The sequence below is a fragment of the Myotis myotis genome, unplaced genomic scaffold, assembly GCF_014108235.1.
Source record: "Myotis myotis isolate mMyoMyo1 unplaced genomic scaffold, mMyoMyo1.p scaffold_m19_p_2, whole genome shotgun sequence".
In the NCBI taxonomy this organism is placed as follows: Eukaryota; Metazoa; Chordata; class Mammalia; order Chiroptera; family Vespertilionidae; genus Myotis; species Myotis myotis.
The window spans coordinates 18330590-18356360 of record NW_023416324.1 but is presented as its reverse complement, the minus strand read 5'-3'; the positions used below and the strand labels follow the sequence as shown (position 1 = coordinate 18356360).

The 25771-nt window shown below is 37.6% G+C and overlaps 1 protein-coding gene across 41 annotated transcripts in view; it reads left to right on the top strand.

Annotated features, from left to right (window-relative positions):
* PUM1 (pumilio RNA binding family member 1) overlaps positions 1–25771 on the top strand; it is a 131304-nt gene that overhangs the window by 59320 nt on the left and 46213 nt on the right. For 30 of the 41 annotated variants that reach the window (XM_036349988.1, XM_036349997.1, XM_036349996.1 and 27 more), the window contains 5 exons: positions 6542–6708; positions 9004–9274; positions 17823–17916; positions 19050–19166; positions 24145–24296. In XM_036349988.1, the coding sequence (XP_036205881.1) occupies positions 6542–6708; positions 9004–9274; positions 17823–17916; positions 19050–19166; positions 24145–24296 (801 nt within the window). Of the gene's footprint in view, positions 1–4122; positions 4435–4522; positions 4603–6541; positions 6709–9003; positions 9275–17822; positions 17917–19049; positions 19167–24144; positions 24297–25771 lie in introns of those variants that run through there. The other 11 variants (XM_036350000.1, XM_036349993.1, XM_036349992.1 and 8 more) reach the window with 9 other exon arrangements.

Below are 25771 nucleotides of genomic sequence, written 5' to 3'. Positions count from 1 at the left end.
ATCAGGAATCGAACCAGAAACCTATGGTGCATAGGATAAGACTCAAACAATTGAGCTACACTGGCTAGGGCTATCCTTCATAATTTCTGTCTTTCTGGTTTATGGTGCCCAGGGAAATAAGGAAGACCACTGTAAACTTGGATTAGGGTGAAGACTACCCTAACCTTGGAAGAAAGATTTTTAGAAAAAACATTTTGGGAAGGCCTTTCTGCTTATCTGTAGATTGACTGCCTTCTGACCTGGAGGATGCATGCACACTCATAGCAATTCATTTGGGTCATAAAACTTGATGACTTGCTTTTCTAGACTCCATTGCATTTATTTTAGGTAACCAGTGCTACTTTAAAAACTTTGTGCAGTGTAATGCAGATAGAAGTCAGGGGTTTAAGTCTCAACTGGATCTTAATTTTCTCATCTGCAAAATGTGGATAATTAAAACACCAAAAGTCTAATTCATATGGCTAGGTAATATATTGAAAAAATGCTTTATAAACCTTATAAAATCTTGCTCCTCCAAGTCCATGGGCCAATAGCATCATCATCACCTGGGCATCTCAGCCCTAACCGGTTTGGCGTAGTGGATGGAGCGTCAGCCTGCAGACTCAAGGGTCCTAGGTTCGATTCTGGTCAAGGGCATGTACCTTGGTTGCGGGCACATCCCCAGTAGGGAGTGTGCAGGAGGCAGCTGATCGATGTTTCTCTCTCATCGATGTTTCTAACTCTCTATCCTTCTCCCTTCCTCTCTGTAAAAAAAAAAAATCAATAAAATATATTAAAAAAAAAAAAGTAGTATCTCAGACTCTACCCCAGACCTATTGAATCTGCATTTTGACAAGACCCTCGGTGATTTTGTATGTACATTAAAGTCTGAAAAATACTACTATCAGACATAATTTTCTTGGAAGTTTAAATTACCAGCAAGCTATGGATCAAATTGAGAAACTTTTATTTGCAGGGTGGGGTTCCTTCAGATTTTAGCTTCCCTTGAACAAGAACTGTACATGTTGTACTTTGTAGTGTCAAGCTTTTAGACATTGACTAGATAAAAAGTTAAAACAAAAACACCTTTTAGAAAACCAGTTTTTGTTTTTCATTTTCGTAATAATAAATAGCATTCTACCTATGTAAGACATATTTTCTTTTTCTCTTGGATCTGGTGGTATCACAGCAGAGGGGAACACTTTTTTTTCCTTTCTGCACACCAGACATTTGGTGATCATATAAGCAGAGCCTGGTATAGTTTGTGTTTCACTCAAAAGTTCACACCTCCTTACTTTGTTCATTTTGAAGTTGGGATGCATCTTTCAAATGTTAGTATGTCATAGTTTAATTGTCAGTGTTTCCTTTTTAGCAGCACATAAAATGATGGTATGTCTTACAAATTGACGGTGTCTCCGATTTGATGAAATGTAGTTGGTGGTGGCTTGATTCTGTAACAGTTTCTTTGGGTAGGGAGGAGAACAAGGGGACATGAGCTGTCTAGCAATTTTGAAGCTTTGGGGAAGTAGAGATGAGGGTGGATTTGCTTTGAAAAAGGCAGTGGCAAAAAATGAAAATGGGATAAAGTACTGCTAAGGTTTTTTTTTTGTTTTGTTTTTTTTGTTTTTGTTTTTTTTTCAGAATTGCACTTTCATGAATTGCCTTATTTTTAATTCTTGAAACAACCCTTTGAAGGTAACCTTTGGCCCTGAATTTATAGATGAGAAAAATGAAGCTTTGAAGGGAAGTGATGGTGCCTGGATTCAAACTTTATTCTAATTTCAGTTCTTAACAATACTGTTTTCTGTTATGCCATACTGGTCAGTCAAGTTCCTCACAATAGGTAATATGCCAGTTTAAAAGAGTAGTTCACATGGCTAGTAATTTCAAGCTTTTACTAATTTTTGAATATTTAATTTTTTTACATTAATGATGGAGCTATAAACTGTTGAACTTTAAAGGAAATTAACATTTCAGGTTTGTTTTTTTTTGCATTTTGTAAAAAACAGACAAATGATCCTGACCGGTGTTGCTCAGTGTTTAGGGAGTTGGCCCATGAAGGGGGAGTGAGAGAGAGGGTGTGTGTGTGTGTGTGTGTGTGTGTGTGTGTGTGTGTGTGTGTATCTGTGTCTGTGAGTTTGATTCCTGGTCCAGGGCGTGTATCTGGTTGGAAGTTTGATCCACACCTCTGATTCAGGTTAGTGGAAGAGGCAACCAATCGATGTGTATCTCTCACATCAATGTTTCTCTCTCTTTCTCTCTCTCTCTCTCTCTCTCTCTCTCTCTCTCTCTCTGTATCTTTCTTCCTTTCTTCCACCCTCCTCTTTTCCACTATCTCTAGAAATCAGTGGGAAAAAATATCCTCACTCCTTGAGTGAAGATTGAAAAAAAAAAAATACACCAAAAACCAGGCAAATGTATACAGGAGAAACCACCTTTTTAGTTAAAGTTATTGTTTCTGGACTGAGTGTGTCGAGCAAATATGTTAAATATTCTTTTTTAAAAAGAGGAGAGGAAGATTATTAATTTTATTGAATGTAACTTCTGCCATATGCAGCTTTGTGGTAAGATAACTGCAGTAAGAGAAGAAATTCAATTCTCATTTCTTTGACTTCACTCAGAATTAATAGATATTCTCTGAAATATTCCTCCTGTTATATGAGGCTTTTGAGGAAGCTGAGCCAAAAGTGGATGTACTATGATTTCTACAATATATAGTTCTTTTCTCAGTCTGTTCTTATCTCAGTTTTTTAATATCTTGCAATGGAACATATTCCTCCCCATGCCTTTTGAGATCTGGGTCTCACAGACCCCTTCTTGGCCCCACTCTTGAGATTTTGATTGGGTTTGGCCACTTGCATTTTGAACACTCACTGAAGCCTGTATCTGAATACTACAGGTTTGGATTAACATTGAAACCCACAATAAAAAGATGCTATTAATCCTTTTTGTTTTTTCTTTCATTTACTGAATAGACTTTCCAGTACTGTTACGTACTAGGTAATATGTGACAAAAAAGCAAAGCATAAACTCTGTATGTATGATATTTATGTTGGACTTAATTATAGTGATTCTTAATTGTGACTGCTTATTGGAGTTATTGGAAAGCTGTTTATAACATTTGTGGGAGCCGGTGCAGACCAATTAAGCCAGAAACTCTGGGAGCGAGCCCAGACACTTGTAAATTTTAAAAAGAATGTGATACCCAACACTAATCATAGAGCCATTGTATTGTGGAAAATGACAGTGCCCTGGTAGGGTCAGATTGACTGTATACTTATTTAAACCACTTAATTGGGGCATTTAAGATTTTAATCTTAGTATCATAGATAATGGTACATAAATACATCCTAGTGCATAGCTTTTACTAATATATATATTACCTTTGTATAACATGATTATACTTTATAAAACTTTTATACTTGTATTATTTCACTGATGTTTGTAACTACTCTGTTTTAAACAAAATTATCCCTGTTTTAAGGTTCAAGTTTAATAACCAGTCCAAAGCCTTGTGACCAATAAGTGTTAGCAGTTGAGGTAGAATGTAGATTCTGTGCTATCTGGTTTAATACTTTCTTAAATACCATGTAGTTACAGGCACCTTAAATATTAAAATAAAAAATTTAAATCCCATAAAATGTACCAGCCCATTTATACTCTTTTACTCTTTTTACAGCCATCACATTTCTGAGACCATTTTTATGATCCTGAACCCTGTATTCTCTTATTTAGAAATCAGACTTCATGTCAACTATTTTTATTTAAAGTTGTTGATTTGCTGAACTTCTTTCTCCTATGAAAACTTAAAATTGAAATATGACCTATGGCCCTAGCTGGTTTGGCTCAGTGGATAGAGCGCTGGCCTATGGACTGAATGGTCCTGGGTTTGATTCTGGTCAAGGGCACATGCCTGAGTTGCAGGCTCTATCCCTAGTAGGGGGCGTGCAGAGGGCAGCCAATCAATGATTCTCTCCCCTCATTGATGTTTCTATCTCTCTCTCCCTCTCCCTTCCTCTCTGAAATCAATAAGAATATATTTTAAAAGAGAAATATGACCTGTGTATCGAAAAGTGTATGTCATAAATGTTTATCGTTATGAATTTCCACAAAATGAATATACACCCTTGCATCCACATCAAGAAATGGAAGACTTCCTTGGAGCCCCCACCTTCAAATAGAAGGAACCTACTATTCTTCCGAGGCATTTCTACTCTGAGTAGAAAATCAGACAACTATACTTTAGTTGAATGGACTGTATAATATTGGTGAAAAACAGCCTACCCCAGCGCTATGTTTGAAAAATCTAACCTTTGGCAGTAATTTGGAATGTAAGTTATCAGAGGCCACATTTTCAGGCCAGAGCAGCTGGCTTCCAGATCGGCGGAGCAGCTTCTCAGCAAGCCCTTGTAGAGGGTCACTGAGGGAAGTTAACACACAGCATTCATTGATTGGGTGAGTGTCGCTTTCACCGGATTTCTTCCTTGTTAGCGAAACTTCCAACTACTTCTTTATCCCATTATCTTCCCATTTTCACACACAGACCTTTTGAATTTATGAGGAATTGGAGCTGAACTGCTCCTTCCAAGCCAGTGACTTGGAGATTTGTGGAAGATGACTTAGGTGTGTGAGTTGGGTAATCCTTCTAACACTCTTTTATTATTGACATCAGTGATGTCTAATTTATGTAGAGCTGTTTGTTATCTAAACCATATCTCCACCTATGGGATTCTTACCTGACAGTGGAAGGATCCTTCTTTTAGCAGTTCAGTTTTGTAGAATTGTTGTGGTCATTCAGTTTTCTTTGTCATAGTTTCTAAACTTCGGCCAGGCACTGTATTTAGTATTGGGGATATGCAAATGAATACATGGCTTCTGTCAGTTTTACCTTTGTAGTAGGGGGGAGCTGTTGTCTCTGGACATATTGAAATATCTTTCTGTCTCTAGAATCCTGTCATATTTTCATCTCTGCTTAGGGATCTCATTATGGTGCTTAACTGGCTGTCACTCCTTTTGAACCGCTGACAGTCTTATACTTTGAAGATTTTGCTGTGAAAGTTACATCTCAGTGGTTGCTAAAACTGCAGTTTATCATCTTGATGCCACATGAAACAAGTGGCATATCCTTCTTGTATATGTTCCTTTGTTCATATTAGCCATGCCATCTTTCTTTTTCTGTGTTGCATTTGAACAGAGCATGATTTTGAAAGCACAGTGGGCTCTGAACTGGCCGTTGAAAGGTCTAAGCATGTCAATCTATGTGCCCCCCTTTCTGGGCTAGAGATCTTTCAGAACTACTCTGAGAGCATTTGTTTATTTTGCATTTGTAGGCCTACTCATTCACAACTTTGTACCTGCTGTACCAGCCCCCATTATTGAGTTCTCCCCAGTGAAATTTGGTTGTGGTGACTGTTAATGCTGTGCAGCAGCTCTCATCTTTTTCTGATTGGATTTTGCCTTTTACCAGGAGCTTTAATTGGTCTAGGTGTGTGTGTTCTTCCTTAAACCAGAAGTCAGTGGTGGGGACAAGTGAGATTGCTTCTCTCTATTTTTACCAAAACAGTAGTTACTTATTATTACTCTTTGGTAAGATTGTGCCAGGCTGCCTGAACCACAACAAGTCACTATACCAAATCTTCTTTTCCTTTCGGAAATCAAGGCACTTTGCTTTATATGTCCAGGTCTTAAGTTAGGGTGTTGGTAAGAGGAGACAGATTTAATTTCCTGAGGACACAGGATGGACATCAGTGTACTTGGCATCACAGTTCTCTTGGGTCCAGTCTTTCATTAGTCACAGTTTGAAACACTTTAAAGATAACTTATTTTGCGTCAGTGATTCCACATAAACAAGGTAGTCTCAAAATAATCTGGTATGGGGCAGGTCGATAGAAGAAGACAACACTTATTGGTGAAAGAATTTCACAGCTGGATTTAATATGTGTTGAAGGATTAAAAATGTTATACTTAAGGTGATTGTTGAATTATTGATGCAGTGAACTGTGAGACATAGGGTGGAACTGGGGTGGTGGTGATAGTGCAAATTCGAAGGGCTTATATCCCAAGATAAGAGTAATTGAATCGGAATGATGTCAGACCACACTTAGCTCAATATTCGGAAGTAAGGGGGGAATTTACATAGGCAATGGGGGATAGATTTTTTTTTATAGACTTAACTAACACTTTTTCAACTATACTATTAGCTGCCATACTGGATCTTCTTAGTCATGCTGTTACATAGAGTTAGATTTGAGAGTAGAAAAGTGGGACCAAGAGATACACAGTTTTGGCTGGGCTTTGGGTAGAAAAAAAAATGGGATGGTGGGGCACTGGGCATGGTAAGACTGTCCTAAACTATAACATAAATGTATGTCTGTCTCCCCCATTTGGCAAGACTTTCTGCAGTGTTCCTGCCTCTGTGTTGTCTGTTAATTAGGTTGTAATGTCTTAAAAGGACATAGACACTATCCTGTTCTAATTAGCATCTAGTGTAGTCTGGTGTCCGTAGTGGTTGCCCACTATCATTAGTTGATGATTAGTGAAGCTGAAGCTATTTTTTAAACAGGGCCCAAGGGATGCAGACAGTGATGAAAACGACAAAAATGAAAAGAAGAACAAGGGTACGTTTGATGGAGATAAGCTAGGAGATTTGAAGGAGGAGGGTGATGTGATGGACAAGACCAATGGTTTACCAGTGCAGAATGGGATTGATGCAGACGTCAAAGATTTTAGGTTTGTATGTTTTACACTTCTGATTTTTGAATGGGGGCTATGGGTTTTTGTTTTAAGTTTTGTTTTTTTGTTTTTTTACTTTAGTTTTCTTTTTTCTTCTTTATGTGTCCTTTTTAAGAATTGGGTCTAGTGTAGGCCATACTACAAAGATTATAAAATTTTCTAAGAGTTGTCAATGCCTGGTGCTTTGCCAAAACAACAGATTTTGCATTTGTATAGGACTATAATTTGCAGATTAATTTCCATGAAGAACATTTCATGATTCTCAAATATCAAAATCACCTGCAATGGGTGCCTTGGGACTTTCCCCAAGTTTCTCCCAAATTACTATCTTGGGAGAAACCGTGGTTACTAATGGGAGTTTGACATTATCTCCCTGGCATGCTAGAGTAGATGGCAAAACATTTGAGAACTTATTTGAAAGTGATAAGCTCCCTTTGAGGTAGTTGCATTAAGTATCATTTTCCTCATTTTGAAGAACCAGAGATGCAATTAAATGGCTTTTCTTAGACATACCCCTTCCACAGATGGCCTCTCATTCCATCTCTGGTCACGATTGACTTGCAGGTTTTAACCTATAATTCAATTTATGCAGTATTAAAATGATATTGTATATTTGTGTTCCACATTTGGCAAGTTCTTCTTTTCTTCATTTATGTAGATAACCTTTAGTGATGGTATATAATTTTAAAAATCTAAAACTCCTCGCTCAGTAATGTACAGATAGAGAATTAAATTTTGACTAGTTTTAAGTTAATCTAAAGTTAATATGTATATGTTTGGCCACACTTCTATATCTTACCCTAATATCTATCAAAGTCAAAATTAAAATATATTTTGGGTCATTGTTTGTAGAAAAATGTTCAATTGTTAAATATTTCTAATCTAGCTTTTGTGTCTTGTTAATGTAAAGAATTAACAGTCTTTTGAAGAAATTTGAGGCACAGAGTTATAGAGTTACCTAAGGTCTTTCAAATGAGTTTGGGTAGCCTCTCCATCTTGAATCTCAGGCAGCCTGCCGCAGTGTTTTCTGGTATTTGACTTCGGGGAAGGTGGTGGTTGCAAGGCTTGAGTGTGTCAAGGAACACAACAATAGCTTTAATTTGTATCAGCTTTAGGATTTCTTTTAGACATGAAAGGTATAGAATATAGTCACAGGTTATACTCCTTTAGATTATAATATTATTCTATACTAGAGGCCCGGTGCACAAAAATCGTGCACTGCAGGCGTCCCTCAGCCTGGCCTGCGCCCTCTCGCAGTCCAGGGCTCTTGCAGTCTGGGACCCCTCGCCCCTTACCACCCGCCTGCCGGGATCCTTAGCACTGCTGTGAGCCTGGCTTCTGGCTGAGCGGCGCTCCCCCCTTTGGGAGCACACTGACCACCAGGGGGCAGCTCCTGCATTGAGCGTCTGCCCCCTGGTGGTCAGTGCGCATCAGAGTGACCAGTTGTTCTGCCGTTTGGTCGATTTGCATATTAGGGTTTTATTATTAGGATTAGTCTGATTTGGAATCATATTGTCCTACAATCCTTTTGGATAGGGTGATCATGTGCCCTGGGTTTCCCAGGACAGTACTTTATACCTGTTTTCCAGGATATTTATTAATAGTGCACTTTTTTTTTTTTTTTTTTTTTTTTGCTTTTAGGAGTGTCCTGGTTTGGATGATAAATTATATCTTCATATTATTTTTAATTCTTAGACTTATCTCCTTAGCAGGTGCATATCCTAAATAAATAATTTATTTTGTAATGGTCTGATTCTTCTGGTTTCTTAGAAGGGGAGGAGACAGTTTTAGCATTGGCCAGTATATTCACATAATACAGAAAAAGAATTTCCACTTATATCAAAGTTATTTTTTTAAGTAGAATCATTCTCACATGTGGAACTTCCCCCTTAGAAACTACTCTTCCATTATTTCTATGTTTAAGATGTTAATTTTGGGGGGCATATTTTACTATTTGCATTTTGGGATCTCTGTTTTCATGGATGCCACAGTTAGTGATTTTTCCAGTTTATCCAGTGTTCTCAAATCTGAGTCTCTTGGTTGAAGGGATTGTAAATCAATAGCAGTAAATGCAAATTTAAGGGGTGGGCTGTGGTGGGAAGGCAAGCAATAAAAAAGTCATTTTATGGTATAACATGGAAACACCATAAATGGTCTTGGTTGTTTTGTAGGAATAGCTTTAAGTACTATTGATAATAAGTTATAGCATGGACGTTGTCCTTAAACTTGGGTTGCTGTAGTGTCCCTCCCTGCTCAAAATAAGGTTTAATGCCCTTTACTTTCTCTGTTTAGCCGTACCCCTGGTAATTGCCAGAACTCTGCTAATGAAGTGGATCTTCTGGGTCCAAACCAGAATGGTTCTGAGGGCTTAGCCCAGCTGACCAGCACCAATGGTGCCAAGCCTGTGGAGGATTTCTCCAACATGGAGTCCCAGAGTGTCCCCTTGGACCCCATGGAACATGTGGGCATGGAGCCTCTTCAGTTTGATTATTCAGGCACGCAGGTACCAGTGGATTCAGCAGCAGCAACTGTGGGACTTTTTGACTACAATTCTCAACAACAGGTATTGTGTGTGTCTCTGTCACTCTCTTTACTCTCCCTCTAGCCAGCACATTAACAAGGAATAAGAATGGGGGGATGGGAGGAGGGTGGCTTTATTTTAGGCTATTGATAGCCAGACTTTATTAGCCTGACGGTGATGTGGGTTTACAAAGCCTCTGTATCTTCCCCTCAAGAAGCTGATTCCCATGCTGAGGTTATTGGCAAGAAACCACTTTCTTCTACAAGTACTTAGGCTCCTCTCTTGCCCCAGGGCTTGGAGAGTGGGTGAGGTGGTGTTATCTTTTATAACAGTCCTCTTGGATGCTATGTTAACCTCTCTGAAGAGAAATGTGATTGTAATGCTGTGTATTTGAAATAGTCCAAACTCTGTTATTAGTTATGTCTTTTAATTGAGTCACTGCACTTTGAAAGTTAGTACCTTACAGTGAAATTACTTGGCTCTTTTATTGATAAACCCCTGGAAAATATTGCATGTGTGCCTTCTGATTTTGAAGGCATAATATGACTAACCTCTAGGGTTTTTTGACCCTTCCCTTAACAATTTTTTAAAGTAAAATTAGTTGACTGAATTATTAAAAGGGGGCCTGCTAGCTTTCCTATCCTGTTAAGTACCATAAGTTCTCTCTTATGGCTGGAAGCCATTTGATGGGCCATGAATTTCTGATACGTCTTAATTTTGGACTGGAACATAAATATAAATTTCTAGGTGTGAAAGGTTAACATCTCATTTTGACGTTTAGAAATTCTTGGGAGACCATACTGTTACCTTAGTTGTTATAAATAGCTGATTTTAAGTGAGTTTTGAATGATAGACAACTGGATAATAAGGTTAATAACCATATGAAGTTTACAAAATGAAATCCCTTTAAGGGATTTTCTTTTTTTTGTTAATCCTCGCCCAAGGATACATTTTTTCCATTGTTTTTCAGAGATAGTGGAAAGAAGGGGGAGTGGGGAGTGGGGACAGAGCAGAGAGAGGGAGAGGGAGAGAGGAGAGAGAGAGCAACATTGATGTGAGAGAGACACATAGATTGGTTGCCTCTGGGCTCCTGAAGCCACCCGACTAACCGACCTGGGCTGAGGATTGGGGCTCAGGATCAAACCTGCAAACCTGTGGCCCTTTGGTGCATGGACCAATGCTCTGTCCACTGACCTACGTCAGCCAGGGCAAGGGATTTTCTTTTTTAAAAGATTTTTTTATTGATTTTAAAGAGGAAGGAAGAGGAAGAGAGAGATAGAAACATCAATGATGAGAGAGAGTCATTGATCAGCTGTCTCCTGCATGCCCCGTACTGGGGATCAAACCCGCAACATGGGCATGTGCCCTTGCCCGGAATTGAACTCAGGACCTTTCAGTCCGCAGGCTGATGCTCTATCCATTGAGCCAAACCGGCTGGGGCACAAGGGATTTTCTGATGTACATATGCTCTGTGCGCCTATCAGATGGCTGTTAGTAATAATTCCAAACGTTTTTTTAGAGAGAATAAGCTGAATGTGTACATTATTTTCCCTGTAGTTTCCAATAGATTTGCCCACTTTTCTGTAAGAATTGACTTGTAGTGGTTTTTATCATCTTTATAAGAAATAGTCTTCTTTCATGGTTTTGCCCTTTTTCAAAATAAATCCTCAAGGCCAGCTGGCATGGCTTAGTAGTTGAGCGTTGACCTACAAACCAAGAGGGCACTGTTCGATTCACATGCCCGGGTTGCGGGCTCAGTCCCCAGTGTGGGGGCGTGTTGGAGGCAGCCAATCAATGATTCTCTCTCATCATTGATGTTTCTATCACTCTCCCCTCCCTTCCTCTCTGAAATCAATAAAAAAAGAATAAATCCTCAAAGCAGGAGTTTTGCAAGAAGCCAGAAAGTACTTCCAGTGCTGAAGATATACTAGACTTCAAAATATTTTATGTCACACCAAATATAGGGACATGATATTATATAGACTTCAACTTGTCCAGCTTAGAAAATTAATTGGGCAATTTCTTTATCTAAATTGAGGTTCATGAGTGTAGGCTATTCCTAATCAGATCCTTTAACCTAGTTAATACCAAGAAGTTTTATCTGAATTATTTACTCTTTCTTTTTGGTCTGACATTCCCTAGCCACCCTTAGTGCTGAGGCCATTTTTGGTTCTTAGCTTCCATTCCCAGTTTAATCTTTAGCTTATTATTTAAGAAATATTTGTGCCCACCTCTTATGAATGAAATCTGATTCTCTTTTATTTAGTTGTTCTTTACTTCATAATCAGAGTTGGGATTCTCTTTTAATTTATTGATCTCTGGCTTTAAAATTTTTACCAGTTTTTTGGGAGGCTGGATAATTATTAGAACTTAAGCAACAGAAATGTACTTTTGCACACCCACATGTAGTTTATCATGATTATATCAAACAACACCTATTCAAATTTATAAAACCCAGCATGCCTTCACCATGAATCCCAATTCAGCTTTTGAAAGTGAACATTGTTATTTTGAAAGTTAAACTGTTGTTGGGTTCTGGCTTTTGATATACGTTTTGGTTGCTGCAACATAGGGCATTGTTACATAGAGATTCCACCATCGTATGATGTGATCATTGTTGTTTATCCCATTGCGTTTCTGAGTAGAATACCGTCAGACCAGGGGAGGGCTTGATGAAGACCAAGGTTGCATAGATACAGCTTGAAAGACAGATGGAGTGATACTGCTGCAGTTAAGAGAGCAGAGGTGTGAAGCTGGAAATGACTATGGTGTGGTTATGGGCTGACAACAGTAGAAGGTACATGTGTCAGGGAAAAAGGAGATAAGTACCTGGTTACTCAGTTCGGGTCACAGAAGCCTTGAGAGCCAAGCCTGGGTCCCAGCCAATATTAGTGATTGTGAGCATTGAACTAGATGTCTAGTGTGGCACATATATTTTTGTACATTCTATTCTTTTATCTTCACTTTCTTAAATGGGTATTTAAGGCTAAGGCTATCTATTTTTAGTTTTTAGTTGTTTGCTACAATTGGTAGGGTAACTTTATTTGTGATTTTAGGAGGGGATCTGGCTTGCAGATTGACAAAATAATTTCTTCTTTTGTCTTATTTCCTTCAAATCAGGTTTGATTTGGTATAGTAAGTTGATTTCATATCAGTTTATATTGAGATATGTAATATAGAGCAGCCACAAAATATAGTAAAGGTAACTTTCATTTAGTTCATTGCAAACTTGATACTTGTCTAGTCATTGCTAATCATAAACTTAACCTTTCTAAATTGATTTAGATCAGGGATTCCTTTTTGGGGGCAATGAATCCCTTAGAAAGTTATGTGAGATCTGTGGACTGAATTCTCAGAATAATGTTTTAAATAGAGTGTAAGTAGGATTACAAAGGAATCCAATTATATAAAAATATCTATCATTTGAAGCACGAAAAAGAGTTACGTGTACTAGTTATCTTAATGAGCATAAACAAGATTTTGAGATGTGTAACAGTTGCAAAGTAACCTGAAAATATATGTGATTTCTATTGGTGATTAAGTCACAGATGTTAATGTGGTTGGTTGCTTATAATCATGATTGAAAGACATGCTAAATTTTGTGAAAATAAAGATAATTTTACCTATCCCAAATACAAAGATCTGGGGTTAAAAAGCCCTAATTCAGGGTAGTTTGAAATACTTATTGATATTTCTGGACTGTTCTCCCCAACTTTCCCCTTATTGTCTTCTCCTGAATCCTAGAAAGCACAGTAAACCATTCATATATAGTGTTAGATACCATTTTGTGTTATGATGCTTGAGCAATATTTTTTACTTTAAAGAGCTATACAGCTATCATATTTCCATAAGTATATTTTAGAAAATTAATACAGGTCTCATTAAATTATATTCCTAGATAGCAGAAACAAAGCCAGAGTTATGTCATTATAGATTAATCAGATTAATTGTTGATATTCTTTATTTAGAATTCAGTTAATCTAAAAATAGCCTAATGTAGCATGTTTTACAAAATTGTATTCTGATGTACCAAAACTCTCACCCTGTTAAGCATGAATTTTAACAAAGAGAAAATAACTCTGAAAGTCATAATTGAAATACTGTATTTATTCCTTCACAGCCCTAGTCAGATAGGAGAGGAAATGGCATGCATTGCTTTTTAGCAGTATGGTAGTGATTAAATGTCATTTTTATGAGGACAAGTTTGTGCATTGTTTTAACATAGGAATTTACTATTCTTGACTTGCCTTTCAGTTTACAAATGAGAAGATTATTAGTGTTGTGTATAATCACTGTTAAATACTTTGGCTGATTGAAGCTTATCTTTATTATTATTTGACATTGAAATTTTATGATGTGATTTTCTTAGAAAGATATGAAGTTACTTGGAAGAAGGATATGTTTTATTTATTTTTTTTTGTACCTTATTTAGGAATCATTTATTATGGAATGAGATTCTTCATCTTTTTTTTTTTTAATATTTTATTGGCTTTTTACAGAGAGGAAGTGGAGGGATAGAAAGCTAGAAACATTGACCAGCTGCCTTCTGCACATCTCCTACTGGGGATGTGCCTGCAACCCAGGTACATGCCCTTGATCGGAATCGAACCTGGGGCCCTTCAGTCCGCAGGCCGGTGCTCTATCCACTGAGCCAAATCAGTTAGGGAGAGATTCTTCATCTTTTAAAGAAATGTAAAAAAGTTTCTTTTTTAAAATATTCAGGAGCATGGTTTGTGTGTACCTGTTAAACCAGAAATCATTAGTTGATCTTTTAACCTGGTGAAGTGTTAAGCAGTTGTTCAAATAACCTGGTAAAAAATGGGCTTTGACTTGGAAGCTTTAAACAATACCAAACTTTTACACATGTCATGTACTGAGGACTGGCTCCAAGATAATACTTTTTAATTAAAAATTCATAGTTCCACCATTGATGTAATACTTTAGTGTTTCAGAGGGCTTTTCTCTACGAATCTTGACAACAGCTCCCTCAGGTAGGGCAGCTATTACGTTTTTACAGATAAGAAAATTAAAGCTAAAAGACGTGATTACTGAAAGGTTATATTCTGTAAACTATGCAAACATGTAAGTTTTGGTTTCTCGCTCCAGGCTGTTTCTTTTGGACCTAGTACTAGAACACGAAGCCTTTTGATTATGGGGAGTTGTTTCACCTTCAAATTCAACTGCATTCATAGTTTTGGGTGTTTTTTTTTTTCCTGCATGGAGATATTTTAAAAAGTACCCATCAACAATAACAAAAAAATATCTGGTTCTCCATTGTCTTTGTGAACTGCTGAGAGCAGGTGCTCATGAAACTCTGTGTGGAGTTTTGTTTTAACATTGACTCTGAACAGTCTTACCTTCTGTTTTCCCCCTCCTGGGCTGCCCTGTTGGGAGAGGAGCTATAAAAGGTGACTCACAGAAGCCCCGTGTCTGTGTGGGGGTGCTCTTCCCATTTCGTCAACAAGAATATCACACATAAAAGATTATTCTGAGTGCTATACATGTATTAATTTTATTACAGTAACTTTATGAGTTAGACATATCTTTATTTTCTCTATTAAGAGGGGGAGGAGAGAGAGGCACAGAGAGATTGTCTTGCCCAAAGTCACATAGAAAGTCAGTGGTGGAGCTGAGATATGAATCCAGGCTTTCTGGCCCCAGAGTCTGTTCCTATTTCTTTCTTTTTTTTTTTTAAATATATTTTATTGATTTTTTTACAGAGAGGAAGGGAGAGGGATAGAGAGTTAGAAACATCGATGAGAGAGAAACATCGATCAGCTGCCTCCTGCACACCCCCCACCGGGGATGTGCCCGCAACCAGGGTACATGCCCTTGACCAGAATCGAACCTGGGACCCTTCAGTCCACAGGCTGACGCTCTATCCATTGAGCCAAATCGGTTAGGGCGTGTTCCTATTTCTTATCCACTATGTATATAGCCTTAGACTGGTAAAAAGCCAGGGCTGGCAGTATATTTTATTTTGGGAAGAGGGAGGGATAGTTTTTTACATTTGCTAACTCCATATTTAGATATTACTTCTTCATATTCTGAAAACAACATTTTTATGCCAACAATTATTGATAACAACAGTAATAGTGTAGCTGTATTTTATAAAATGGCACCTGTATGTCAGTCACACAGTTTTTGACTGCCCAGTTCTCTTTTTTTTTTTTTTTCTGGAACAAAAACCCCACAAGGGTCTCTTCTGTAACGCTATATAGTGGTAGAGAAGGGAGTCAAACCAATCTCCTTGCATAGTTTCCAAATCATGAAATAGCTGATATATTTTTCTCTGTATTCTGTCTCTTAAACAATTTATGCATTCTACCCAAGTAAATTTTAATCAGTAGTGGTACATTTATCATTATACCAACCTTAAAATAAGCATTTTCTCCAAATCTCACAGTATTGTGTTTCTCAGTTGTGATTAGCTTGCTTTGTGAAAATCATGAAAATATTTACAGAGCTCAGTGCTTTGCCCAGCAGATGGCATTTGTGTGAGTTTTTCAGGATCATTTGGAATCCATCACTTGCCAATTACCCAATTTTGTTTTCAATACCCTGTATTTCCAGTTAATATTGGAACATTTACATAAAAAGAATTACCAGAATTACTGTAATCTATAATCAAATCTGCCTGTAATTTACTTTTGCTAATTGTTTACTGCAAAATGCACTCAAAAAATAATTCCTTCTCTAGTCACCATAATCATTGAGATATTAATCAACTCTCAAATATAGGATATATTCTCAAAGAGTGATAACATGGTAGTTAGAACCATAAACTCATGTTATGCGGAATTATAACTTTTATGGTATTTACACACTATTTGTGTTTACAAGATACAGTGTACATACATGTAATGAGTTACATGTAATGTTAAAAACATGAAGCAAAGAGAAGTCATGGAATGGCATTGGAGTACTATTTTTGATTAATAAATCAAGAAAACATCAAGATTTATATTTTGAATGGACCTTTATTTACTCTGTCACAGCGTTTAGCTAATAATGTGCTAAAAATGTTTGTTGAATGAAGTGAATTGTTTTGTTTATAGCAGGGTGGAGAGAAGAGGTATGGCATTTCTGAGATGTTAAATAAATCAGAATGTTTTAGGCTAGAAAAATTTCGGAGAGCCATTGAAGAGACAGTAGTGGAACTATGAGGTATTTTTATAATCTTCAAAAAATCAACTTCTCACAATTTAACTTGTTTTTGCCTCCTGGCTGCCCCTCTTAGGTGGACTTTGAAATCTCTACATGGTTATTTTTGACATTGTAAAAGCAAAGACTAAGTTCTATTCTGGTTTTTAGAAAGTTAAATATGTAGAAAAGAGGTAAGAGGTGAAGTTGGTGAGTATGTTCAAAATACTCACTTTTTGTTTTCTTTTAATTTAAAATCAGTCTACTCATATATATTTGAGGCATAGAAGTAGTCAAATCATAGGATTGTCTTTCTATTAAAACTTCAGTGGTGATGAAAATTAAGCTGAGTTGGTGGAATGCCATTATCTTCCAGTCTCTGAAATAATCGGCTCTCTTTATGAGGACATCGTAATTCAAGATCCATGGTGTCTGTTTTATATCATCCAGTGAGGTCAGCAGAGCTGTTGAAATGTGCTTTAGAAAGAGCAGGTAGGTTGAAGGTCCTTTCTATGGAGGTCTCTTCAGTAAGTGCTCTCAGTCTGATTCCAGCAAATACAGAAGTCTTCAGTATGACTGCTATGAAGGAGGTTTGTCAGAGCAATCCAAAATCAGGTTACTGACTTCCCCTTTCTTTGTACCAATACTATTCATACTAAAATCTATGAACATTTTATGTATTGTTATATCCTTAACTCTTTGCACAGTGCCTACTAGGTATTACTTGTTTCTTAAATATTTTTTAGAGTAACTGAGTGAATGACTAACTTTGTATTAAGATTCTTTGAACTCCTTTCCTTTTCTTGGGAACTAAGAAGTGTGCTAGGTCTGAGTTCATAATCCAGGTTTTGTTAGTAGCAGCTGTACTTCCCTGGAAACTCAAGAGCCCCCAAAAGTGAGGCAGTTGTCCAGTTTACTCATGATAAGCCACTAGTTGAGGAAGGTATTCCAATATCATTTCCTCAGGAAGAGGCAGCCAGAGGACAAGATGAATGCTTTTCATTTTCCTTCCCAGAATGTGAGTAGGTAAGGATTAATTCAAAGTTTTTGTGGGGTTCAGTAAAGAATGGTAGGAAGATAACAGCACTAGGGGCAATGTGGTAAGTCATTTTATTGTACCTTTGTTTAATTTTGTGTGTCTTGGATTAGGCAGGTCCCTCAGACCTGTTGACAACCACTGTGGCATTTGTATGCATGTGTGTGGTTCAGGGACATATAATCTGTGCAATAGTCAGCACGTGGGAGCTGGATACACCAAACTGAGGTAAAGAAAGGGAAAGCAGAACTAAGAAGCATTGTGATACTACATGAATGGGTAGAGCATGAGAACATTTTTGTTTAAAGTATCATGCCTCAATGGGGTGTGTAGAAATTTTTATTCAGAGATATTTTAAAATTATTCATGAGACAGGTTCTCTAACCTCACCATGTCTTTTTCTTACCTCAGCTGTTCCAAAGACCTAATGCGCTTGCTGTCCAGCAGTTGACAGCTGCCCAGCAGCAGCAGTATGCACTAGCAGCTGCTCATCAACCTCATATTGGTAAGTCCTTAAGCCTATGCCTCCTTTATTATTATCATCAGTGTGGCCATCATTTTAGGATACTGGCTGCTGTGAAATCCAGAAGACTGATTATAAAAGTCCAGGCAAAAATCCCTCAAAGTAAATCCCTTTTTCCTTTTGTTCAGTTGTCTCTAGCAACATTCTTTATTTTTGACACACCTTCTATACCTCAACTCATTTCTTAGTATCCAGTTACTATTGCTCTACCTCAGCTCTTTCAGGATTTAAAAGTAGTTACTGCAGTGGTGGCTAGCATCAGTTAGTTCTTTTGGTAAGATTGGATGAAATCGATTAAATATAAATAGTTTTGTCCATGTTGGGGCTTTTATAGAATGCGACTATATCAACTTCTCTTATTAAGTAACAAGACGTACCTATAAATCCATTTTCCTAGCAGCATGTATTTTTTTAAAGTCTTCTTATATAATTACTGGTTTTTAAAGTAGCTTTGTCCTTCTGTAGCAATTCATTTGACCTGCATATTTTCGTCTTACTGCCTAGACGACCCCCCACCCCGACTTTTTTAAGGTCTCTGAAGAACTCACAGTGTTATACGTGTAAACAAGTACAAGTAGAAGTATTTTTTAATGTGTTTAAATGACATGATTGAATAGGAAGGAAACTGCCAATCATGGATTGTGGTATGCTGTGGAAGAGAAGACTTGTTTCCACCTAGATATATGAAGGCCAGGCACAGAGGCCTTTGCCTGGGTCTAGTATTTTATACTTGAAGATAGTTGTCTTTATAAATACCCATACAGTTTTCTTTGAGGTAAACTGGAAAATTGTTATAAATGGAAATAAATCCTTCCCTCCATCCCATCCCAACGTCTTTTAAATTGCTCTAATTTTAATAATATTTTAGAAATTGTGCAAATTTAAAGCTGCCTAATATTTTAATTGTAATTTTTAACAAAGGTAGGAGAAAAAAGACAAAAGATAAATGTCACCATAATTTTTAGTATAGGGATTGTTTACTTTAAAATTTTTTTATTTAGTCTCAACGTATCCTATATTGTCTCCCCCTTCTTACCTATAGCCTGGAATGAATACCTAAACATGTAGGTATTTGGTAGGGCTGCAGTTTTAGTCAAGTTTGTTTTTACTGACAGGTATGTTTTCAGCAGGTTTAGCTCCCGCTGCGTTTGTCCCCAATCCATACATCATCAGCGCTGGTCCCCCAGGGACGGACCCCTACACAGCTGGATTGGCTGCAGCAGCAACACTAGGTGAGACATTCTGCTGCATGAGGGATTTTTCTCACCTGCTGAACGTCATTTGAATTGGGCATGTGTCCTTCATACTCTTTCACGAATCCATGTCTCCAGTGAGGATTTCTCTCCTGACTTCCAATGCCATCTACCTGCTAGCTGTGTAGCTCTGCTTAGCTGTAATCTCAGACTTGAACCTGTCCAAAGGCAAACCAGTCAGTCACCTCCTGGATAGGTATTTTTGATCCATGAAGCCGCCAGTTGCTAAATATATTTTGGGAATTTCTTCCTTTACCCAGGTCTTCCTACTACCTCAAGTCTATCACAGCCCAGGTTCTTATTTGCTTTGCCTAAACTTTTGCAGCTGTTCTCTCACGTATTCCTAGTTCCCTTGCTTCTTCCCCCTCTTTTGCCTCCCAGAAATTGCTCAAGAAAACTGTATCAAACACAAATCTTATCCCTTCGTTCTTGTGCTTAAAGTGTTCATTGCTTTCTGTATTATCCACCTTAGTGTAGCAAATGTTGGTTATTATCAAACACAGCTGATCATTATAATCTGCTTGGGTGGTGACAGTGGTGTCTTATTCTTTGGAATCAGTATTTTTAATGAGGTGCCATGGCATTCAGAGGATTAAGGAGGATTGGGACCCATTATGTATAGGTATCTCTCCATGATCTGTACATTGATCTCTTGACATGTGGGCCACTCTCTCCCCTTCAAATTGGCTACCATTGGCTCATGCTGTTCATTCTAGCAATGCTAACCTGATTTTAGCTTGTTGTAAATAACATGGTTGTTTAGGTCTCAGTATCTTTGGACCGTATGGTCTCCTGAGTAAATTCTTTGCCTGAAAAGCTCCTTAACTAGCATTGCCACCTCTAGAACAGTGGTCGCCAACCTTTCGGACCTCACGGACCACCAGTGGTCCACGGACTACTGGTTGACGACTGCTGCTCTAGAAAGCCTTCCTTTGCTAACCCTTCCCTATTACTTATTACTGTTTTGTATTTATTTGCTTGTGGTTTTATGTATACATGAGTGTGTTTTCCCCTTGAGACTGAACTCTTCCAAAAGTAGGCACTTTTGTTATTTGACTCTGGCATAGTTGCTGTCTCCATAGAGATAAATGTGTGGTAAATTGAATTCAATGTTAGGACAAACGAAATCTTTTCCAAAGTAAATATTTGGGGGGACAGAACCCTCCAAGTCATATTAACCCTTTGCGGTCGTTTGTCTACTCGCAGCCACCAAAGCTTTTTTACCGTTCCAGTCGTATGTCTGCTCTCAGCCACCACAGCAAGGAACCGTACGAATCTTAACTCTATTCATTCATGTATCAGTTCATAATTTCTCTGAAAGCTCTTAAGTGTCTAAGCGACCTTGTCACGAACCAAAACATTGCCCCGACAAATCGGAGATATCGAAACTCAATATAAACAAACGCGGTCGTTCCACACTCGCCATGCAAAACACCGTGGTGAGTCAGTCGCCTTTTGAGAGTGAAGAAATCGACAAGCTTCGGAGATACTTCGCAGAATTTCAAATAAAGCTTTACAAATTACGTTTAACTGTAATTAGGCATTCTCGCTTGTTAAGATATTTCAAAATAATACTCCAAGATGGCAAAAAGAAGGTTACCGAAAGAAGTGTACTGCGAATCTGAAAGTAACGAAGAAGAGTTTTATTTTGGCACCTTGAATACTGACTCTGACGTAGAAAGTGATAACGTTTGTAGTGATTCTACTAGTAGTGACGTAGTTCCAAAAAAGAATTAATAAATCTTGTTTATCCTTCATAATCTTGCATGTTATGTATCACTGCTCTTTCAATGGAAATTAATTCCAACCAGTACAACACCCATGTCCAAATTCAATACGACCGCAAAGGGTTAATCATGACTAAATATTATTGTAAAATTTCACTTATATAACATGTAATTTGTAATTATGAACTCAAATGCAGTATAGATGTTCATGTTTTCTTTAGAATTGTTCACATTTTGGCATGGAGGGAACAGGTAGTATAGTTCTGCTCCCCTTTGGCCTTTGGGGGAGAAATAGAAAGCTCTTCCTAGAAGAGTCATCTTTGCTAAATACCATTCATATTTATTGTACCCTTACTAACTATTTGCCAGGCATTATGCTGAATGCTATATGATGATTTTATAGGTTAGGGATTTGGGGCTCAGAAGGCTATCTTGTTTGTGATCACATTTTAAATGTAGATTTGGGGTTTGAACCAGGTCCAACTCAAAACACTTCACAATACTATATAATCTCTATCTTTAAAAACTTTTATTATTTATTGATTGATTTTTGAGAGAGAAATTGTTGTTTCACTTATTGAATCATTCATTGGTTGCTTCTTGTATGTGCCCTGATGGGAGATCAAACCTGCAACCTTGGCATATCGGAATGATGCTCTAGCCAACTGAGCTACCTGGCCAGGGCTCTTTGTTATCTTAAATTGTTTTTTCTGTACTTCTTTCCTCTACTAACTAACTTGGCTCTACTAACTTACTGTATGTTATTTGAAAGAGAGAACTTGTCTAAGTTTTCTCTGACACGCTTGTCCGTACTGTGATCACTGTTTGATGATGAGAATCTTGTTTTTTTGTACTCACCAGCTGAGTCAGGCTGAAAATGACTTAAGTGCTTTCACACAAAACTGGAAATGTTAACTACCCAAACTATGAAACTGCAAATTCTTATGGAGTGTTAATCACCCAGAAATGGAAACAGACACCCAGATGAGTCAATCTCAAGTAATGATGCCCCGTAGGTTATTTTCCTAAACTCAGGCCACAAGACTAGGGAAAGTCGTAGGAATGCCAGTTAAAGAAAATTTAAAAGATAGTGGAAATGTTTATGGTAACAAAACTCTGTGCCCATTAGGAGTTTGCTTTGTTGGCTTTTGGCGGAACCTTAGGAATATCATTGCAGGTTGCAACCTAACCTTTCAAGGTAGATGCGGCAACACCTATTATACCCGTTTTCCATGTGAGAAAACTAAGGCACAGATAGGGTCTTTTGTTGTGTTTTCTCTTTCATTCTTTTCTTTAAATGCCCAAGACAGAGTCCCTCTTAACAAACACTAGCCAGATGAGTTAGGAGACCAACTTTAACTTGGAGGTATGGTTTTTAGATTATTTAGATTCTGATAAAAATTTTTAAACCCATTTGCTTATTATAATAAAGCTCAACTGTAACATAGCTTTTTAAGGCAGTTTCGCAGTGAGCACCCTTATAAACAGTGCTTCTTTTTTAAAAATATATTTTTTGTAGATTTCAGAGAGGAAGGGAGGAGGAGAGAGAGATAGAAACATCAGTGATGAGAGAGAATCATCGATTGGCTGCCTCCCGCAAGCCCAACACTGGGGATTGAGCCCACAACCCGGGCATGTGCCCTGACCGGGAATTGAACCGTGACCTCCTGGTTCATAGGTCCACGGTCGTTGCTCAACCACTGAGCCACACTGGCCGGGCAACAATGCTTCTTGGTCTTGGCTAAGCCCACAGATACAGAAAATGCCAAATTATAAATGTCAGAGTGACATTGGGCAGTGATTGACTTACTTGTGTTTTAGAAACTTAAAATGTAGAAACAGAAAACATGTACCAATTTATTTTGACTATTAATGAAGTATATGTTGCTTTAGGATTAATGTCAGAATAGCTATATTTAAGACAGCTCTTTAGAAGGAACTCCATTGTAAGATGGGGTTATTAATCAAGTTGTAAATATTTTAAACTGTTCTTTAACTAAGAAAGTTTTAGTTGGAGATGGATTTCAGCAGATTTGAAGAGCTGGCTTTGAGCCTTTCTTGGTTGGCAAGTAGGCAGCGTCAGAAAATTCTATGCTTTAGATTTCTGCCACATCCAGGTTGCTGTCTGTATACTCTTACTTCTGCAGTGTGGCAAAAACTTCAGCTGTAACTTGTGAACAAAGGTGAACAGATAATTTAGTGTGGAGCAGAAAGCATACTTGTGTTTAGGATACTGAATAGGTCTCTAAAGTCAAGGTACTACATTTTTTGTTTTTATTTGTTTTCAATGTGAAAAATTAAAATTTCAAATATCAATGTCTGAATGTAGTTGTATTGAATGACTTTTGCAACTTTAAAAAAAGTAGAAATAGGAAAAGTCAGCCTGTTAGAAATTGAGCAGTGGAGGTTCAGTGGGGTGTCTGGGTTTTGCTGTCAGAAGACTGATGGGTTTTCCTGTTCTTGGAGTTAATGAAGCACCAGGATCTCTGGTCCTATTCATCAGCTCAGGTGCCATCCTTACCACTGAGAGCAGGGTACAACTTAATTTTTTTTTTTGTTCTTTTCCATCACTTTAAGCACACGAACTCTCCAATTATTTCTCTTCTAACAACAAACTTTGTCTATATCTTTCTTTTAAAAAATATTTTTATTGATTTCAGAGAGAGAAAGGGAGAGGGAGAGAGATTGAAACATCAATGATGAGAGAGAATCATTGATTGGCTGCCTCCTACATGCCTCCTACTGGGGATCCAGCCTGCAACCGAGGCATGTACCCTTGACCGGAATCGAACCCGGGACCCTTCAGTCTCCAGGCTGACACTCTATCCATTGAGCCAAACTGGATAGGGCTGTCTATATCTTTCCTATGTCCTTTCTTTCTTGTGGACATGCATGCCTTTCCCTTCTTCCTGACCAAGGCCAAATCCTCCATGTATTCTTAAACCTACTGCTTCCTACTTCTATCAGTTATGTTCCCTGTTACCTCCAATGTTTCATCCTTCATTAGCTTCTTCCTCTAAGGCTGGTTTATTACCTACTTTAGAAGACTTTGGTGTGGGGATTATGCATAAAAATTTCTATTTTAAAAAATAGAAGTAATGATTAGGTAGAACAAATCAGTATATATTCTTAAATTAATATTTTGCAGTAGGATCTGCTGAGTCAGATGTAGTCTTTGGAAACTCTGAGATTAGTCTTAACTTTTCTTACCTTTCTCTTGGCTGTTTTAGGCCCTGCTGTGGTCCCTCACCAGTATTATGGAGTTACTCCCTGGGGCGTCTACCCTGCAAGTCTTTTCCAGCAGCAAGCTGCTGCCGCTGCTGCAGCAACAAATTCTGCTAACCAGCAGACCACCCCCCAGGCTCAGCAAGGGCAGCAGCAGGTAAATGTTAACAAAATTTATGCTGTGTAAGTGTGAATTTTAGTTATTTATTAATTAAAAGGTAATGTTGGTCCAAATAGAGAAGCACTGAATGGGTGATTTCCTTCTCATGTTTGTCTCTGAGTTTAGGCTTAGACTTAGCTGTGCTTACTGAATGCCATTTATGAATTAGGTTCTTGGTTAATGTAAATAGTTGAAATAATGATAGCAGACAATTTACATATGAGAATGCTGCTTAGAGAATGGTCCAGTTAAGAGTACATGGTTATCTAGTGGCAAAGTGAGTATCATACTAACAGTAAATTTTCTTTCTGCCGTACTGTAGTTAACTGCTGAGCAACATTCTCAGATCACTTCTGGCTCTGTTACAAGTCGCTTGCCATTGAAGGGGAGGGACTGGTTCTTTAGACTGCTTATTTATAACATCTATTGGGTTGGATATAAATCTTAAACCTCTTATGTCTGTTTTAACTTACAGTAATAAGAACTTTTAAGTTGAGTTGGGAAAGGATAATTAAATGCAAAACTGAGTATATCTTTTTTATTTTAAATAGATCATTTTCTCCTGCTTGCTAAATAACACCTATTGCTGAATATTGTGGTGAATTGCAAAACTAAACACACACACACACACACACACACACACACACAATGTGAGAAGAAACCAATATAAATGTATTAATGGTTGGTATCTCATTTTAGCATTGTTAAATGAATTTTTAAAATTGGGATTATTCTGTTCATGTGGTTTTGCCTACTGCTTTTACAGTTTTCCATGTTATTTAATGTTCATTTTAATAACATTTACTAGCTATATTTAAATCTATCAAAGAATATCCCATACTTTATTTTGACAAGTCCATTATTTGATATTTAACTTAGCAATATTTTTGTGTTATAAATAAGACTGATAGCCCTGGCCAGTGTGGCTCAGTTGGTTGGGCATCATCCCCTGCACTGGAAGATTGTTGTTTGCTTACCCGTCAAGGCACATGGCTGGGGTTGCAGGCTCGATTCCCAATAGGGGGTGTGCGGGCAGCAGCAGACCCATGGTTCTCTCTCATTGATGTTCATCCCTCTCCCTCTTTTTCCCCTCTTCTCTAAAATCAGTACAAACTTATTAAAAAAATAAGACTGATAAATATCCTTGTCATAAGTCCCTTGCATTATTTCAATGGACTAAATTCCCAGAAGTAGAATTTTTTTTCAAGCAATACAATGAGCATTAGGTTTTTCATATTCATTATCTAATTAAAGCTGTCTTTTGAGACATATCATGTTCATATGTGTTTATATGATATAATAAGAATCATCTGCTTTTTATTAGTCTCACTAAGATAGCATGTTTATTTTCTTAGATTCCACAAAATTATAGGAAGAACGTGTGTTTTGAAATTCTAGTTAGTTTATCTTGGTCCAGTATTTTTATAGTATGATCATTTTGGGGAAGCTAATGCATGATTTTCTTTGCAATA